This window comes from Cololabis saira, chromosome 20 (genome assembly GCF_033807715.1).
Source record: "Cololabis saira isolate AMF1-May2022 chromosome 20, fColSai1.1, whole genome shotgun sequence".
Lineage (NCBI taxonomy): Eukaryota > Metazoa > Chordata > Actinopteri > Beloniformes > Belonidae > Cololabis > Cololabis saira.
Window position 1 is genome coordinate 15,754,082 of NC_084606.1, and position 16,834 is coordinate 15,770,915.

Below are 16,834 nucleotides of genomic sequence, written 5' to 3' on the forward strand. Positions count from 1 at the left end.
TTGGTTATTCCAAAATGACAAAAATAAAAAATGCATTTTTAAATTACATTTTTTTTAAAAGCCAATTAAAAGTTGTTAAGATACTGTTGATTTTATTCTTCTGGAATAATGTACAAACTAACTAGAAACAAAAGATTAGATTTGTGAAGTCATCATAGCTAGAGGAATGCTAATTAAAACGTACATTTGTTTGTTCCTTCTCCTTGTGCTGGATGTTCTGTTGAAAGTTATCCTCAAATAAAGGCTGCTTTCTAACTAACAGAGGTGTTGATGCCACCTCCCGGTCTGATTTGAATATCTCTTAAGAAAATAAGTAACATGCTATGGAAAAGATGTCCATATCGGAATTGCAAATGAGGAAAACAACGTTCCTGCCACAAATACGGCGCCCGCGGGCCGATAATCGGGTTGGTGTGTCCCGGCCCTAAGGGTGACCAAGTCCACACTGACCCTCACTGACCCTTTAATAAGAATTTAAGTCCCATCTTTTAATGCTGCAATGAGGCCCATGCTAATAGTTTCCTAAAACTGAAAGACTCTGACCCAGTAACTTTGAATAGCTGCTTGCTTACAGTATGTGGCTCGGGAACCTGCGATCAAAAAGGATGAAGGATGAAGATATTTGATGCTGGAAGAACAGATTGAGTAGTCAGAAAGCGTCAGCATAAAAACAGCCTGGTTTTTCTCTGGAAACAATGAAAGAAGTAGGCACTGATCAGACAATAATAAAGAGGTAGGAGGCCACAAGTAGTCTTTACATCTGGATGGATCATGCTGTGCTCCAGGCGTTTTTTTAGTTTGTTTTATAGTGGAAGAATGTCATCTTTAAAGGTCCTATTAAACTTAAAACCAATGTTACCTTGGAATAGTTAAATAAAGATAGTTTGGCATATCAGATGGACATGCAGTGAAACTCAAACCTTCCTCTCACATTCTTTACATGTAAGTTTTATAACTTAAACAGCTGAAAAACGATCCAATCCCATCAAATGATGTGGATTTCATAAAACATTACGTTGACTCATTTGAATATGCCTCCAAGGTTTGCAAACGCCAACCAACTTTCTGCTGATGTCAGGAATATATGACCAGTGATGCAGCAGTGCAGTTGAGCTCTGTGAGGAAACAAATAAGGAAAATCAGGGATTCGTAACAACAGAGAACATAGGACTGATGAAAATGCTGTGTCCCAGGTTGTCCAGGAGATGTCGACACTCTCCACATCTTCCAAAAGAACTGAATTGTCAACGCACATGGTTGATGTTTGTATCCATCAGGGCCATGATGTTCTACCGATCAGAATCTGGCCAATCTCAAAGGTAGAGAGGGCGTCTGCTTCCCAAACACAAACTGGCAGCTGGTTCCACAGGAGCAGTTTCTGATAACTGAAGGTACTACCTCCCGTTCTACTTTTAGAAACTTGGAACCACAAGGAAATCTGCCGTCTGAGAGTGAAGTGCTCTGCTTGGCAAATAAAGAACTATGAGCTTTTTGATGGAACTTTATCATTAACATCAGAGGAGAATTCTGGATTGTGGAGCCAATGACCAAAGGCTAAAACTGGAGAAATCAAAATGATGGCTGCAGCAATTTGTGGTCAACTGATGGTTTTCTAGTGAGCATTTGGGACAGCCTGATGGCATAGAATTACAACAGTCTAATCATCAAGTAACAAATGCATTGATTAGTTTTTCTAATTAACTCTGAGACAGGAAGTTCTTAACTTTAGCAATATTGTGAAAGAGGGAAACCTATAGACCTGCTTAATACACTAAACAAATGGCAAATTCTGGTCAAGAATAACTCTGTACTCACTGTAGTACTACAAGCCAAGATAATGCCATAGAGTATCTACATCACTAGGTGTCTGAAGCATTCATTCATTCATTCATTCATTCATTATCTTACCCGCTTTATCCCTTGCGGGGTCACGGGGGTCTGCTGGAGCCTATCCCAGCTCATTTTAGGTGAGAGGCAGGGGTTACACCCTGGACAGGTCACCAGTCCATCACAGGGCCACACATAGAAACACACAAACCATGCTCACAATCACACTCACGCTCACACTCACGCTCACACCTACGGGCAAGCCGGAGTACCCGGAGAAAACCCACGCAAGCACGGGGAGAACATGCAAACTCCACACAGAAAGGCCCCTGCCGGGCCTGGGAGTCGAACCGGGGACCTTCTTGCTGTGAGGCAACAGTGCTAACCACTAAGTCCCCGTGCTGCCCCGATCTGAGTGTCTGAAGCACTCAGATCAAAATACAATAATTTCAGTTTTCTCTGCATTAAGCTGGAGAAAATGATGAGACCTTCAGGTCTTTATGTCTTTAAGACATACGTATGTGGCCCTGTGATAAACTGGCAACCTGTCTCTTGCCTGTAATGAGCTGGGATAGGCTCCAGCAGACCCTCGTGATAGCATAGCATAGCAATGGAAATGTATAACTAGGAATATTACCCAATAGAAGCAAATATGAGGTGCATTTGTATTTGTATATTGTATATGACATATTCTATGTTCAATTGATTGACCTTTGAGAGGTGTTGGATGCTGTGTACAGCAGGGGTTTCCGTTTCCAGTCCTCGAGGGCCCCATGTTTTAAATGTTTCCAGGCCTCAACACACCTGATTCAGAATGATCTAAACTTAGCATACAGGACAGGTGGTCCTGAGGAATAGGGTTGAAAAACACTGGTCTAAAGCATGTAGTGTGCCACAAGAACTAAAAGTCGACACCTCTGCTGTATGTGGACACAGCATCCAAAACATTGCAAAGGTCAATAGCAAAGATCGATAAATGAACAGATGAGCCCATGTTATTTCATGTTATTTGATCAATTTGATTTCCTTTATGTGTGCATATCTGCTTTTGCATTCATTTATTTGGTTCATACAATCAGACATTCAGTTGCAGAAAATATATATGGCCTTCATTTGATTTTTATTCTTTTTAATTAATGTTTGTCTAGTGGTAATGCTAAACAATCCTGAGAGCAGGGCTGTTGGGACATGACAAGAATGTCAGTCCCTGAGGGTTGTTACACTCCGTACACACAGATATCCATGCAACCCCCTTTACAGAGAGGGAAGGTACTGTACATACTGTATATGACAGAGTAACAAGCAACATAAACAACACAAATCTGAAGAAATGGAGTTCAGGATTTGTGGAGTCTGGGTTTGGACAGAGGAGAGGAGACATGGATGTCAAACAGTGGATGAAGGAAAGGGAGAAGAAGATAAAGGATTTGGAGGACAAACTGAGAGATGTAGAACAATGCAAGAATGAGGTTCGCGCTATAGACGGCAGACTCAACACGACTGTGGACAAACTGTCAAGACAGACAGCAGTAACAAACAATGTGAAGGAGGAGAATGTTTTTGGTTGGTACAAAGATTTTATTTGATTTAAATGAATCAATCTAAATGCATCTCATAAGTCAGCTCCAGTTGGTGGATCGAGTGGAGCATTTAACTTGTCACGCATGCAGAAGCAGTACATTGATTATGGGATCTCCTGTTTTAGGGATGTTCACAACACCAGTCAATGGTTTTTACTACTTCACCTTCAGTACTTATGGCTACAACACCCACACAGCAGGAGCCATCTTGATGAAGAACAAAGTCTGGCAAGTTTTCACCTACAGCAGTGTTTGGTAACCTGAACGGCCACATGACCTTTAGTGGGTTTCTCCTCTTCCCTGTTTAGTCCGTTTTATTTGAATTGGAGCTGTAAAATGGAGAGCAATCAGGCTCATGTCATATTAAGTGTTTGTAATGAATTGGTTTATTTCATAGGAACAACTTGTAAAGGGAGTGAAGCTAATATTATTATATATTGTACGATAATATTAGCTATTATTATAAGCAGCAATGAGAAAAAAATGACATAGGATGCAAGATATTTCAGTTTCAAGAAAGTCTTTATGAAAATATAAATGTATCATTCGTTCTTACACTAATAAACTCATTATCTTTTTGTTTTCACCATTTTCATTGTTGAATGTGTTTTTAAGCTTCCCACCAATCAGAAGGAACCATGAAATCGGCAAAGAGGAAGACATCTCCCTCTTGTGGTGATAGTTTGTCATTGCAGCAAGGAGATTAAACGCTGTTTACATTGCTAAATAAAACATGAACTATCTTAATTAGAACATTTTGTGAATACAGTGCAACTATCAAAAACAATAAAAATATATTTATAAATATAGTTCAAATTTACAGCTTCAAAGAAAACTTTGACATAAATTACCTATATTAGAATGCTTCAACTAGTAAGTCATATTAGATAAATGCCCTCACATCATGCTATAAAGATGTTCTGATACGATAAATGAATAACGCAAACTACAAAAAAGAAAAAAACAACACTTCACATGGCTCTTATCCTGCATATTTGCAGACAACTTATAACCTTCTGGATTGTTTCAATTAGATGAACATATTTCATACTATTGTTTTGTGACGAACAAAAAAAGGACCATTTTAGGAGCAACATCCAACAAGATCAGTTTTCGTCTTCTATGGGGACTGACTAAAAAGTTCACATTGTAAAATTTAGTATTCATGTTAGTCTTCATGAAACATGATGACAATAGATCATATCATGCAATCATTATGTTAAGATTTAGCACCATTAGATCTCACAAACAATGGACACATTCTATGACATCTTACATTCGCAAATGTTGTGGCAAACAGAGCACAGATGCCCGCAAGTCATTATTTGGCCCTGGCATCTTTCCCATGTTCTCCCACATCTGTGTGGCGGCGTCGTAACGATGGACCGTCGGAGTGTCTTTGTAGTCGTCCTGGGTGTATCCACCTAGTACGTAAAACTTTCCCTCCAAAACTGCACTTCCTGCTCCCACATGTGGAACCCGCAGAGACGTGAAGGCAGTCCAGAGGTCAGAAGCTGGGCTGTACACTTCGCAAACTAGCTGGTCAACGAGAGTAGCATCATCGGGTGTGGTGATCCCACCGGCCACATAAAGATTTTCACCCAGGGTCTCCATGCAGTGTTGAGCTCGAGGTTCATTCATGTTGGCCATATAAGTGCTTCCTGTCTCTGGATGGTACACAAATGTGCTTGGAAGACACACGTAGTCACTGTTTCTCCCTCCTGAGACAAAGATCTGACCTTGGAAAACCTTTGCAACGTGCCCACTCAAAGGTAGCTTCAACGGCCAAGTAAAGCTGAAAGATTAGAGAAAGAAATATTGGCAATACCAAAAGCAAACGTGATTACTGTGAGTTTACTTGATACATTGTAAATTTGATTTTGAAACCTTGAATTTGTCCATTTGTCCTTTTGCTATTTTGAGGTTTTGGGGAAAAGAGATGGCATAAAATCAATGGATCTTACCAAGAAACTGGGGTTTTTGGTCTTTGAAGGGATTCATTTGGGAAGTTGTTCAAGACCTGGATCAAACTGCTGTTCGTTCTCTTGTAGAGTTGGCCATTTCACTCTAATTTTAATCAAATTAGTCTAGAGGGACAATCTTTTTGGGTAAGGTTCAAGAGGTTTGTTTCACACTTGACTTTTATCATAATGACTTTTATTAACCCTAATTTTGATCTCCCAAACACCAAAAAGAATCAAGCTCAGTATCAAAACTTCCTTGCAACACAATTGTTTTTACCCTAAATACACTACTTTTCATTTTTTTCTTCCAAAACATCTGCTGACCCACACTTACTATGATAAACATTGCGACAGCTTTTCCTAACTACTCAGTATTTCTACCATCAGTCACAAAATTGTATTTCATGTATGATTCATGCATTAATTTAGCCCCTTGCACACCGACCCTTCATATATGAACCACCCCGATGCTGAACAGCAGGGCATTTTCACCGCTGTTCTGCTTTAGAAGGTAATAACAAGTAATAAACTTTGTGTCGCGTTTGCTCAGGATGGGAGGTTGCACAAAAGTAAATATTAAATGCAATCTGTTTGGTTCCTTAGCTCGGTTGTTTCTTAATCTGTTAATGATATACGGATTTTGGGTTTGGACTCATTTGGAATGATGTCAACTCAACATAATTACAACAGAATGTGGCCAACTCAAACATATTTGGACTGGACTTGTTTAATTTTTGAGGAAAACGCCTTGAGATCACAAACAACAATTACAAAACAATTGTTTAATGAATTGGCACTTGACACCGAAAGGGAATATAATTGATTTGAGATTACCTGTCACTGTGCTAATTTTGGGAGAGAGGGTATGTTGCACATTGTGTGGTGCAAGAAAAAAAAATTGTACCTCCAAGAGTTTGTGGTGGGACAATAGCATTCAACACTATCCATATGGTCATTCTCGCAGTATCCACCAATTGCATATATCTTTCCATCCAGAACAACCACAGAGAAATAGCATCTCTTTTCCTGCATATCACTCAGGCTCTCCCAGCTGTTTTGAAGTGGATCATACCTGCAGAAGTGGGATAATGAGACCACTGTAAGTGTAAAAACTCTCAAACATACAATAAATACTTTATTAGCTTTAATTTCTCAGTTATTACTCTCTCTTACCTATAAACAGAGTCCAAGGTGTCATATATGCCATAATACTTCTTGCCTCCAAAAACATACAGTTGCCCACCAAGTACAGCCACTTCATGGCAAAATCTTGCTGGCTCTGGCATTTCTGCCAGTCTTCTCCACTCCATGGCCTTTTTTATCCCAGTATGGTTCCTCCAAGAATTCCCAAACCAGAGATCCCTGCTGATGCTGCGGGTACCTAGGTCTTCAGAGATCCGGTCGCCTCCAATCAAGACCAGACTCTCTTTTGGCAGATAAATGCGATACTGGTTTTCAAGTTCAGTCTCACTGGAGCAGAATTCCTCGAAGACTGCGTCATACACCTTTGACAGCCTGTGATTAGTCCACATGTTCTCAGACTGGACCTCCTTGAATTCCTTGAATGTCATCAGGGGAAAGTGGACCATTTTCATTAGCTCTTTAGCAAGTCTAAGCCTTGTGTTGGGCTTTGCTTGGATCCATGCCACCACTGCTTTAAACACTATAATCTCAGATGAAACACAAAGTGAGTGACTATTCAGGTACTTGAAGAGTTGTTTGGCTGGCAGATCCTTGAACTTAGAGGTGCACGACACCTTTTGGAATTGCCGCACGACAAAATCCTCTGCAACTTCAAGGAGATGTGGTATTTCATAGGCCTTCGCAAACGATACCACATCCAGGCAGGTGTGAGGATTCATTTCTTGTTGGAGGAAGTTTAGGCACAAGGATAGGCCAGGCTGGTATTGGAGCTGGAGAGCAGTGCTGGTGATTTCAAAGACACTTGCCCAACTGACGGGAAGAGCCCCGCTGTAAGAACTACCAACTAGAACTTCCAGTTCTGAAGCAGACAGGAAGGGAAGGTTCACATGAGGCTGGCGGGACTCCTTCATGCCCAGGGTAAACATCCCACGGAAGTAGTCACTGCTGACAGCGAGGATAACTCTGTGGACTAGACAAAATATAATAATGAGTGAATAACTGCTATATCCAGAGCAGATATTTAATGTTATGATTATAAATCAATACAGATTACTCCTCAATACATTGTAGCTTGTATGCCCTAAGTTGGGTGAACTGCAGGTTCCGTTGATGCCTGGCAACAACATGCATTTTAAGTAATGTGATCTGAACTTACATTTTTTGCTGTTTGCAAAAGCCAAATGCCAGAGTTGTACATGGCCCAGTCTTGTAAACCTGCCTATTGTCATGGTTTATGGTCTCTTCTGACTATATTCTGTTCCTCTGGTTCTGGAAGTTTAGTCTTGGATTTCTTAGGTTCATTGCCTCTGCAAAATTCATGTTGGATTGATCATAGTTCTTTGTTCCATTCTGCCTTAATAAAGATTTATCTCTTAATATCCTTTTTTTTCCTTCTGTATCTTGGGTGGATTCTGTTACTGACTGCTGTACACATGTTCTCAGTATTGTCACAGTTTGGTTATTGAGTTCCTGTTTTATTTTGAAACCCGTGTCTTTATGTTTCAGTTCTGTCTTGATTTCCCTTGTTTCCCATCTGCCCTGATCATCTGCACCTGTGTCTCATCAAGCCTTCTGTGTATATCTTGTCCTTCCCTTGCTCCCTGCTGGTCCGTACTGTTTCCTCCCTCGATGTGTTATGTCATGGTTTTGGATTTTTGCAATCTTGCTCAGCAGCACTTTGGTTTTGTTTGATTAATAAATCACTGTTTTCTGGAATTCCTGGTCGCCTGCATCTGGGTCATATCCACCACATTTGTGACAAGTATTTGATTTCAAGGTTTGAATTCCATGGCAATATGTCCTTTCTTTCCTTAATCCTTTTTTCACTTTTTCCATCTATCTTCCTCCACTTATCCGAGGTCGGGTCGCAGGTGTTATGTTTATATAATTGTTCGGGGTCTCTGGAAAGTGCCTACAGACAACTTCTGTTGTAATAGATGCTATATATATATATATATATATATATATATATATATAATATGAAAAATAAAGTTGAATCTCCCCAGCTACTTCGTCCAGCACATATGGGAGCATCCCAAGGTGTTCCCAGCCCAGCCAAGAGACGGTCCCTCCAGTGTGTCCTGGGTCTCCTACAGTGGGTTGTTTTCCTTTTTTTTTTTTTTCTAAATTTGAATGGCTTCTTGTTTTGCCAGCCTCATTTAATGGCTTGACATTTTATAAATACTCTTGTGCAGTGTGTTTGATTATGTCTAATAAAAGTAAAAGAGGGGCATTAGAATGTATAGATGACAGGAAGGAACTAGTCCACTTGTATTCATTAATTTGGATTTAGATTATTGGTGGAAAGAATAACTTCCATGCATCCAACCAAGCATTATTCATTTTCTATTTCAACTCTACCCTGTTCAGGGTTGCAGGTGATGTAGATCCCAGACCCCACTGGGAGGGCGTGGGGTACACCTACTGTAGTTTATCACATGAGACAATGCTACCATGAGCCTGTCTTACGTTACATTGACTCTGAAGGATAATTTAGAATCACTAATCAAACATCCATGAATTCAGACTGTGGGAGGAAATTGGAATATTCAGACAAAACAAACTCATTGTGGGGCAAGTTTCAGTTTCTTGAAGAAAAATATCTATAGGGTTATGATAATGCAATAAACCCTTGAATCAGCATGAGTGAGTCAGCAAAGGTGAAGAGCAAATCAAGCCAGACACGGACAAAGAATTTCCTAACACACCAACTGTAGGTTCACCTAAAAGTAGAGCAGCACTAGAGGTAGCTCAAACCTGACCCCTCAGTCATACTCACCCCTGTCAACTCTTATTACGCCCCCTTATAAACCTGTAGGACAAACCACCCCACAAATAACACATACACAAGGCCTTACACACCAATATTTACAAACTAGGAACAATAAGTCAAAAACCCATCTACCCATCAAAAGTATAACACATGATTACACAAATTGTAGTAACTTGTGTTGTGTGCCTATCTTACTACTTAATTAGATAGTGCATCCTGAATATAATCATGGCATAAAGGTTCTTCTTTTACTTGCTTTATTATCTGACCAACACAGTACAAGTGAACACTACCCGCCACCGGGCTGTGGTTTTTTCCATCCACACACTTACTGTTTACCCCCATCATGTGACCTACGTAACCCAATACGTGACATCCCTCCTTTTTTTGGAAATAAACTTATCTTAAACCAACTCTGCACTGTATCAAACCTCAGTGTCATTTGAACATATGATTTAGCTCAATCTGTTAGCTCTTTCCCTTAAGTTAAACCAGAACTTTTTTTCTTTTCCAACAATAAAATTTTAGCAAACCCTTCACAATATATCAACACTCTTTATACTGTTCACTTCAACACAAAATCACAAAATCTGTCAGGTGCTTTTTTAATCCTTTGAGGTCTGTCCTGATGTGGTGTTTTAGTGATGTTAGTCTCTGCTGGTGTGTCTGCATCAAGTACATTATCCTCTCCTGGTGTTTCCTCCTGCGTTCTGTGCGTTTCTGTGCGTCTCCGATAGCGTGCTCCTGTTGGAGATTCAACCACAGTTTGGTTTCCTGTTTTATTCACAACTCTGTGTGGTGTTGCATTGAATGGTGTGGTGAACTTGTCCACTTTGTCCTGGTGTACGAGTACTGTGTCTCCAATGTCCACTTTTGAGTATTGAGCCCCTCTTCTTTCATCAGCATATAATTTTGCTTTCCCCTTTTGCATCTCTATCACATACCTCCAGTGCTGTTGTGCGTGATTCACAGATGTCTGGTAACTTTCCCCTTATTTTTCGGTTAAAGAGAAGTTCAGCAGGGCTTTTTCCTGTAGTGGCATGTTCTATGCTTCGGTACACAGTCACATATTTTCTCATTTCATGTTTCCAATCTAGTCCTTCTGCTTGAGAAATCTTAATCCTCTTCATCAGCGATGAGTTTTGGAAAGGCACTTCTCCATTAGCTTGAGCCCATTTTGGTGTTGTCCTCACGTGTTTGACTCCATGAGTTTCACAGTATTCTCTGAATAAGTCAGGTTTGAACTGTGGTCCATTATCTGATTTGCAGGTGACAGGGAATCCGTGTCTGCTGAAGATTGACTCCAGACTGTCGATTACTTTTTCTGTCATTGTAGAGGTCAGAACATCATACTCATAATAGCGACTATAGTAATCTACTACCACAAGTATGGAATGATTTGTTGGCAGTGGTCCTAGCAGATCTATGGCTACATCCTGCCAGGGACCGCCTGGTAGTGGTGTGTTTCTCAGTGGTTCTGGAGAGTCGGGTCTGACTACAATTTGACATCCTTGGCATGCATTGCAATATCTCTCCGCTGCTTTATCCATGCCCAGCCACCATAGCTTGGTTCTGAGATGCTGTTTGGTTCCCACAATACCAAAGTGTCCTTCATGAGCCAGCATCAGTGCTCTAGCTTGTAGACTTTGTGGCAGCACTATGCAATTTCCCCTGAGAACTAGAAATCCCATACACATAGCTCATTTGCAATTGGTGCATACTGTTTACAGTTCTCATAGTGTCCCTTTGTGATCACCTTGCTTACTTCTACTAGTTCTGGATCAGTAGCCGAGGCTTCCTCCACCTCTCTGGTGGTTAGCGCTTTGGGTGTAGCACTCATGGTAATGTATCGCACATACTCCTCTGATTCATGCTTGTGTATCTCCTTCATAGCTGTCTCTCCGAGCAGCCGTGACAGTGGGTCTGCTATGTTCTGTTTTCCTGGTATGTGTGTCACTTTAAAGTCATATGGCTGTAATCGGAGGACCCAGCACTCTATGCGTGCGCATGGTTTAGATCGCTGACTGTATATGACTTCCAATGGCTTGTTATCTGTGACAAGGTCAAACTTCCTGCCGTATATATACGGATGTAGTCTCTCACAAGCCCATACTAGAGCTAATGCTTCACATTCAGTTTGAGAGTACCTTCTCTCACAGTCTGTCAGGCTGCGGCTTACGTAGCACACAGGTACCATTTCTCCTTGCTGGTCCTGCACTAACACTGCTCCTAAGCCTACAGGACTTGCATCTGCTATCACCTTTGTTGGTGCTTCTTTATCATAATAAGACAAGGTACCAGCTCTGGCTAGTTCACCCTTTAAAGCTTGAAATGCTCTTTTCTGTTCTGGTCCAAAGTTGAATGTAGTGTCTTTTCGAGTCAGACTTTGCAGTGGTTCGGATAGTGTTGCAAACTGTGATATGAATCTGCTGCTGTAAGCGACAAGTCCCAGGAAACTTCTCACCTCTGTGGGGTTCTCTGGTTCTCTGGCTTCCACTACTGATCTCACTCTCTCTTCCGTGGGTCCTATGCCTTTCTGTGACAGAAGTATCCCCATGAATATTAGTCTGTCGATGCCAAACTGGCACTTTTGTGGGTTTAGTGTCAGTCCACATTCTGAGAGTCTCCTCATGACAGCATGCAGGCGTTTGTCATGTGTTATTTGGTCTGGTGCGTGCACAATCACATCATCTGAGATGTTCTCGACACCTTCAATGCCAGCCAATGCAGCGGCTATCTCGTGCTGGTATTGCTCGCTGGCTGAGGATACACCGAATATCAGTCTCTTATATCTGTATACTCCGTTGTGCACCGCAAATGTTGTTATCTCTCATGACTCTGGTGTTAATTCCAACTGATGGAATTAATTCTAGCTTGCTAAATATAGCGGAGCTGTTCATGCTTTGGAGTATTTCATCCACCGTAGGAATAGGGTACCGTTCCCTTACAATTGCCTCATTAGCCCTTCTCATATCTAGGCACATCCTGATGTCCTTGTCAGGTTTTGGGAGCACGACCACTGGGTTTACCCACGGGGTGGGGCCTTTGACTCATTCTATAATGTCCATGTTCATCAGTTCCTTTATATTTTTTTTCCACAGGTTCTCTGAGGTTGTAGGGTATGCATCGGAGTGGCTGAGCCACAGGTTTCACTTTTGGGTCTATGTACTGGCTAATCTGCTTGGTGTTCAATTTTCCCACTTCCCTGAATACACTTGGGTATTGCTGCTGGAGAGTGTCTTTAAAGCAGCACAACGTAACTTTCAGCTTTTGTTGAGTTTGGCGTCTCCTTTGGACCAAAGCGGTAGTGCTTTACCAGTAGTGTGGCAGGGTTCCTACCATGCTCCTCGAAGTTACATAGTGCCAGTGAAGGCGATACAGACCCCTCAGACCATGACAGAGGTTCATTAAACCTGTTGGAAGTTGATGTACCATCACAATGACTCTGGAAATATTATATTAAGGTGGAAAAGTTACGTAGTGTCGCTTTAATATCTGTAACAGCAGAGATATTTTCATCTATTTTCAACACCCCTAACTTCATGGCTGTCTTTTTCCCAATGAGTGGTTCACCATTGCCTTTAATCACAATGAATTCTGCCTGTTCAGTTTTGTTACCAATTGTGATTTCACACTGAAATGCCCCTTTAACTGGCAGTGCTTGACTGGATGAGTAACGATACAGGTTATCAGCTGATTGATAAAAACATTTATAGTATGTTAAACATCAGAAATCCACGTCTTTGTGTTGTTGTGCTGCAGTGTAATACAACTTCATATGGAAACTAAGCAGCTGAACCAGGATGGAGCTGATGTTCTACAACTCACGCAAAATGACAAAATAACTAGGTTTCTTTTTGGTCTCGGTCTTGGTATTGAGCTGAACCAGTCTTGGTCTTGTCTTGGTCTTGACACTCTCTGGTCTTAGTAGTGTCTTGGTCTCGGTTTAGGCGTTCTTGACTACAAGTCTACAGCCCAGCATGATGACCATCAGGGAATTGTCCCCTACTGAGCTCCTTGGCTGCAGTGATGTGGGCACCCCTGAACCACCCCCTCAGAAGGAGATCTCAAACGCAGTGGCGGCTTGTCAATAGGGGGCGTTAGGGCACCGCCCCCATTAAAATTACAGGGGAAAAAAATTAAATAAAATGAAAAATAAAATATAGACACAGTACACATAAATTACTTAATAAAAAGTAATTATCACATCTGTGCACTCATAAAATGTGTTTGACTTTTAATTTTTCAAGCCTTCCCATCCCATAATGGGTTTATAAAGAGTTGTATTTTGTGCAGACCGAAATACATAGGTTTCAATGGCGAGGGGCGCCGGCCAAATGAGTGTGTATTGTACGTTCTTAAACTTTTCTTCCATGTGACTTCATGCTGGTCTCTAATTGGTTACTCAAAGATTCTCCTCCGGGCGCAGCTCTCTGCGCCCGTGGTCAATCAGGTTGGCAGGATTGATTCATGAGCTGTCAATGAAAGTCACCCCCCTGACAGTGTAGCGACTGCATCTGTCACTCGCATACAAACGGAGTCACAACCATAGACATCTATCCGTATCCGCCCCATCGAGCTGCTGCGATACGTCAACGTTGCCGCCATATTGGATGTGGCAAGACTGCGCTGTAAACTAATACAAGTAAATTGACTTATTTTCTAAAGTAGGCAGCACGGGGACTTAGTGGTTAGCACTGTTGCCTCACAGCAAGAAGGTCCCTGGTTCGACTCCCAGGCCCAGCAGGGTCTTTCTGTGTGGAGTTTGCATGTTCTCCCCGTGCTTGCGTGGGTTTCCTCCGGGTACTCCGGTTTCTTCCCACAGTCCAAAAACATGCACGCTAGGTTAATTGGTGATTCTAAATTGCCCGTAGGTGTGATTGTGAGTGTGTCTGGTTGTTTGTTTGTATATGTGGCCCTGCGATAGACTGGCGACCTGTCCAGGGTGTAACCCCTGCGTCTTGCCTGAAAATAGCTGGGATAGGCTCCAGCAGACCCCCGTGACCCTGCAAAGGATAAAGCGGGTATAATGGATGGATGGATGGACTTATTTTCATAAAGCGCCTTTCTACAAAGAAATTTACGTTTTACGTCTCATTTATTCATTCACACATGCACTAATATACTTGAGAAACAGTTAAGCACCAAATATAATATATTTAATTTTCTTAGATGGCAAAAATAAGAACTTTATTAATCCCACATAGGAGTAATTCATGTTATTTCAGCTATAGAGAACAAGGTAGTGCCGAAAAACTATATATCCCCCCTCACAAAAATAAGAAAAATAGAGAAACATATTTTCTCATCAACAAAACAAATAACAAAACAACATATTTGAACCATTTTTCAGACAATATCTGTCAATATCTCTATATAATAACCTTAAAAAATCTGAAAAATGGTTCAAATATGTTATTTTGTTACTTGAAAAATTTGAAATATGTTTATGTATAATATGCTACATGTACGGTGTAGTATATGTATATGTAGTAATATGTAATAAAAAATAACATAAAAAATATATGTTCAAGTAGAGTTTATAGTTGTGTTGTAATCCCCACTCGCCAGTGCGCCCCCCCAAAATTTTCTATCACCAGCCGCCACTGCTCAAACGGAGAGATCTCAAACAGAGAGGAGTTCAATCATGCCCACATAAACAAAATAAACTGTGCATTTAAAAACAATTGCTGATGATCTGACCTCTTTTCTTGGCCTCTAGAGAGGGGACCCCTTAGCTGCTTCTTCACAATATCAAACAAAGGGAATTACTTGTAGAAGTTTTCCCTATTAATGAGGAGGAAATCGGTTCAAGCCCCTGAATGGCAACCAATATGACCCACCTTGGGCCCCTGAGCAAGGCCTTAACCATAATTGCTCCATGGTGTGTGTCTCAGATGTAAGTCGCTTTGGATAAAAACGTCTGCTAAATGACTGTAGTAGAAAAATTACAGTAGAATGATACAAAATCAGTTCATTGACATTTTGGGGGAGTACATACCATGAAGAGATCCACCAAAAGCCTCCAGAATCACATCACAGCCCACTCTCTCCACCCAGAGTTGTTTGATGGACTGAAGACTGATCATCATTTGTTGTGCAGCGGAGATGCTTTCCTTGTTCTTGAGTCCAGCAGTTTTTGTGGGCGACTCTTCTAACTTGGCACAAAGTCCCAAAACCCGTGGTGCACCTAATGTTTCAGCTGCAACCCTTATTTGCTCCACGTTATTATTGTTCAAGCCTAAGATGTTACCGGTGTAGGCAAACTCTATAATCGCCTCCAACCCAACATGATTCACCTCTGGACTAAGCGACACTGACCACCCAGGACATCCATCATGGGTTTGACTGTTCTCTACTCTGCTTCTGCCCAGATTTTTCCAGATGTACGAGCTGACAACAGCCAGGACTACAGAGTGCACGCCAAAGCTCTTCCCATCTTCTGTGTTCAGAACAACGTCAGTGAGAAGGGAGGAACTCCTGAATGCATTTAAGGTCAGGAATATGTTGGTGGGGTAATCGTCTTTGCAGTAAATCTTCTCCTCATCATCATTATCCTCATCTTCATCCATTGAGCATTGAGCTGCCTCATTATCAGTGAGGTCTTCGTCTTGAAGATACTCTTGAAGCTCCACCTGATGTGCTCCACGTTCTGTGTCTGTCTCTTCACCATCAGCCAACTTCTCACTTCCATCTTCTTCACACCTGTCCTGGGTGGGCAAGGCTTCAGAGACACCATTTTCATTTCTCCTTGACTTTTCGTTCCCATTTTCTTGTTCATCTGAATCTACATACTCATTCCCAACATATTGGAGTTCAGCTTCATTCTTCGATTTTGTTTCAGAATCAAGAGGACCACATTCAATCCACTCTTCTTCTTGAAGGTATGGAGTAGCTACTGCCATGGTGTCCCTCAAATTTACACTTAATTTTAAATCCTTAAAAGCTTTTACAACTTTGTAGTCTAAAAGATTGCAGATCACTTACGTTTTGCGCAGTTTATGAGGAGAAGTGCCTGGACAGTTGCAGATCATGCAGTTGTACTCCACTCTAGGGTCTTGCTGGTATTGTTGTGAGCAGGTCAACCTCTTATCCTTTTGAGACTTTGAGCAGCTGTGTTTTCTCTGTGTTTCCTCTTCTCCTGCCTGTCTCTGTCTCTGTCTCTGCAACGCGTCAAGTTGCATAAGTGCCAATGAGAATCAAACAAGTTGAAACCAAACCAAACAACTTGAAACTGTATCACTCAGTAGCTGAAATTATAGAAGTGTCAGGCTGAAACTTATTAAAACTTAAAGGTTTGTGAGGGGTTGATGCGCCAAATGGGTGGTCAGATTTCTTCTTTGACTATATTGTAAAATAATCCTATTCCATCTCTTATCTCCCTTTGATTGTATACCCTCTTGTTGGGACATTACTTCATGTAACTGCAGTGATCATGTACTACAGTTCTTACATTTATAGTGTAAAAGTGCATGGAATAAATAAGGGAATGATCTAGACCTGGAGGCAGCTGGGTCGCCGCCCAGTCAAGTCTATGAGCCGCAAAA

At 41.3% G+C, this 16,834-nt stretch overlaps 1 protein-coding gene across 1 annotated transcript; it reads right to left on the reverse strand.

Annotated features, from left to right (window-relative positions):
- Nucleotides 1-3,298: 3,298 nt before the first annotated feature.
- Nucleotides 3,299-16,625, reverse strand: LOC133420264 (kelch-like protein 33). The gene is made up of 4 exons (XM_061709918.1): nt 15,289-16,625; nt 6,545-7,484; nt 6,276-6,443; nt 3,299-5,202 (listed from the first exon to the last, which is right to left on the reverse strand). The coding sequence occupies exons 1-4, from the start codon at nt 16,190-16,192 to the stop codon at nt 4,680-4,682; spliced, it is 2,535 nt and encodes an 844-aa protein (XP_061565902.1). The 5' UTR covers nt 16,193-16,625; the 3' UTR covers nt 3,299-4,679.
- Between the last annotated feature and the right edge of the window lie 209 nt (nt 16,626-16,834).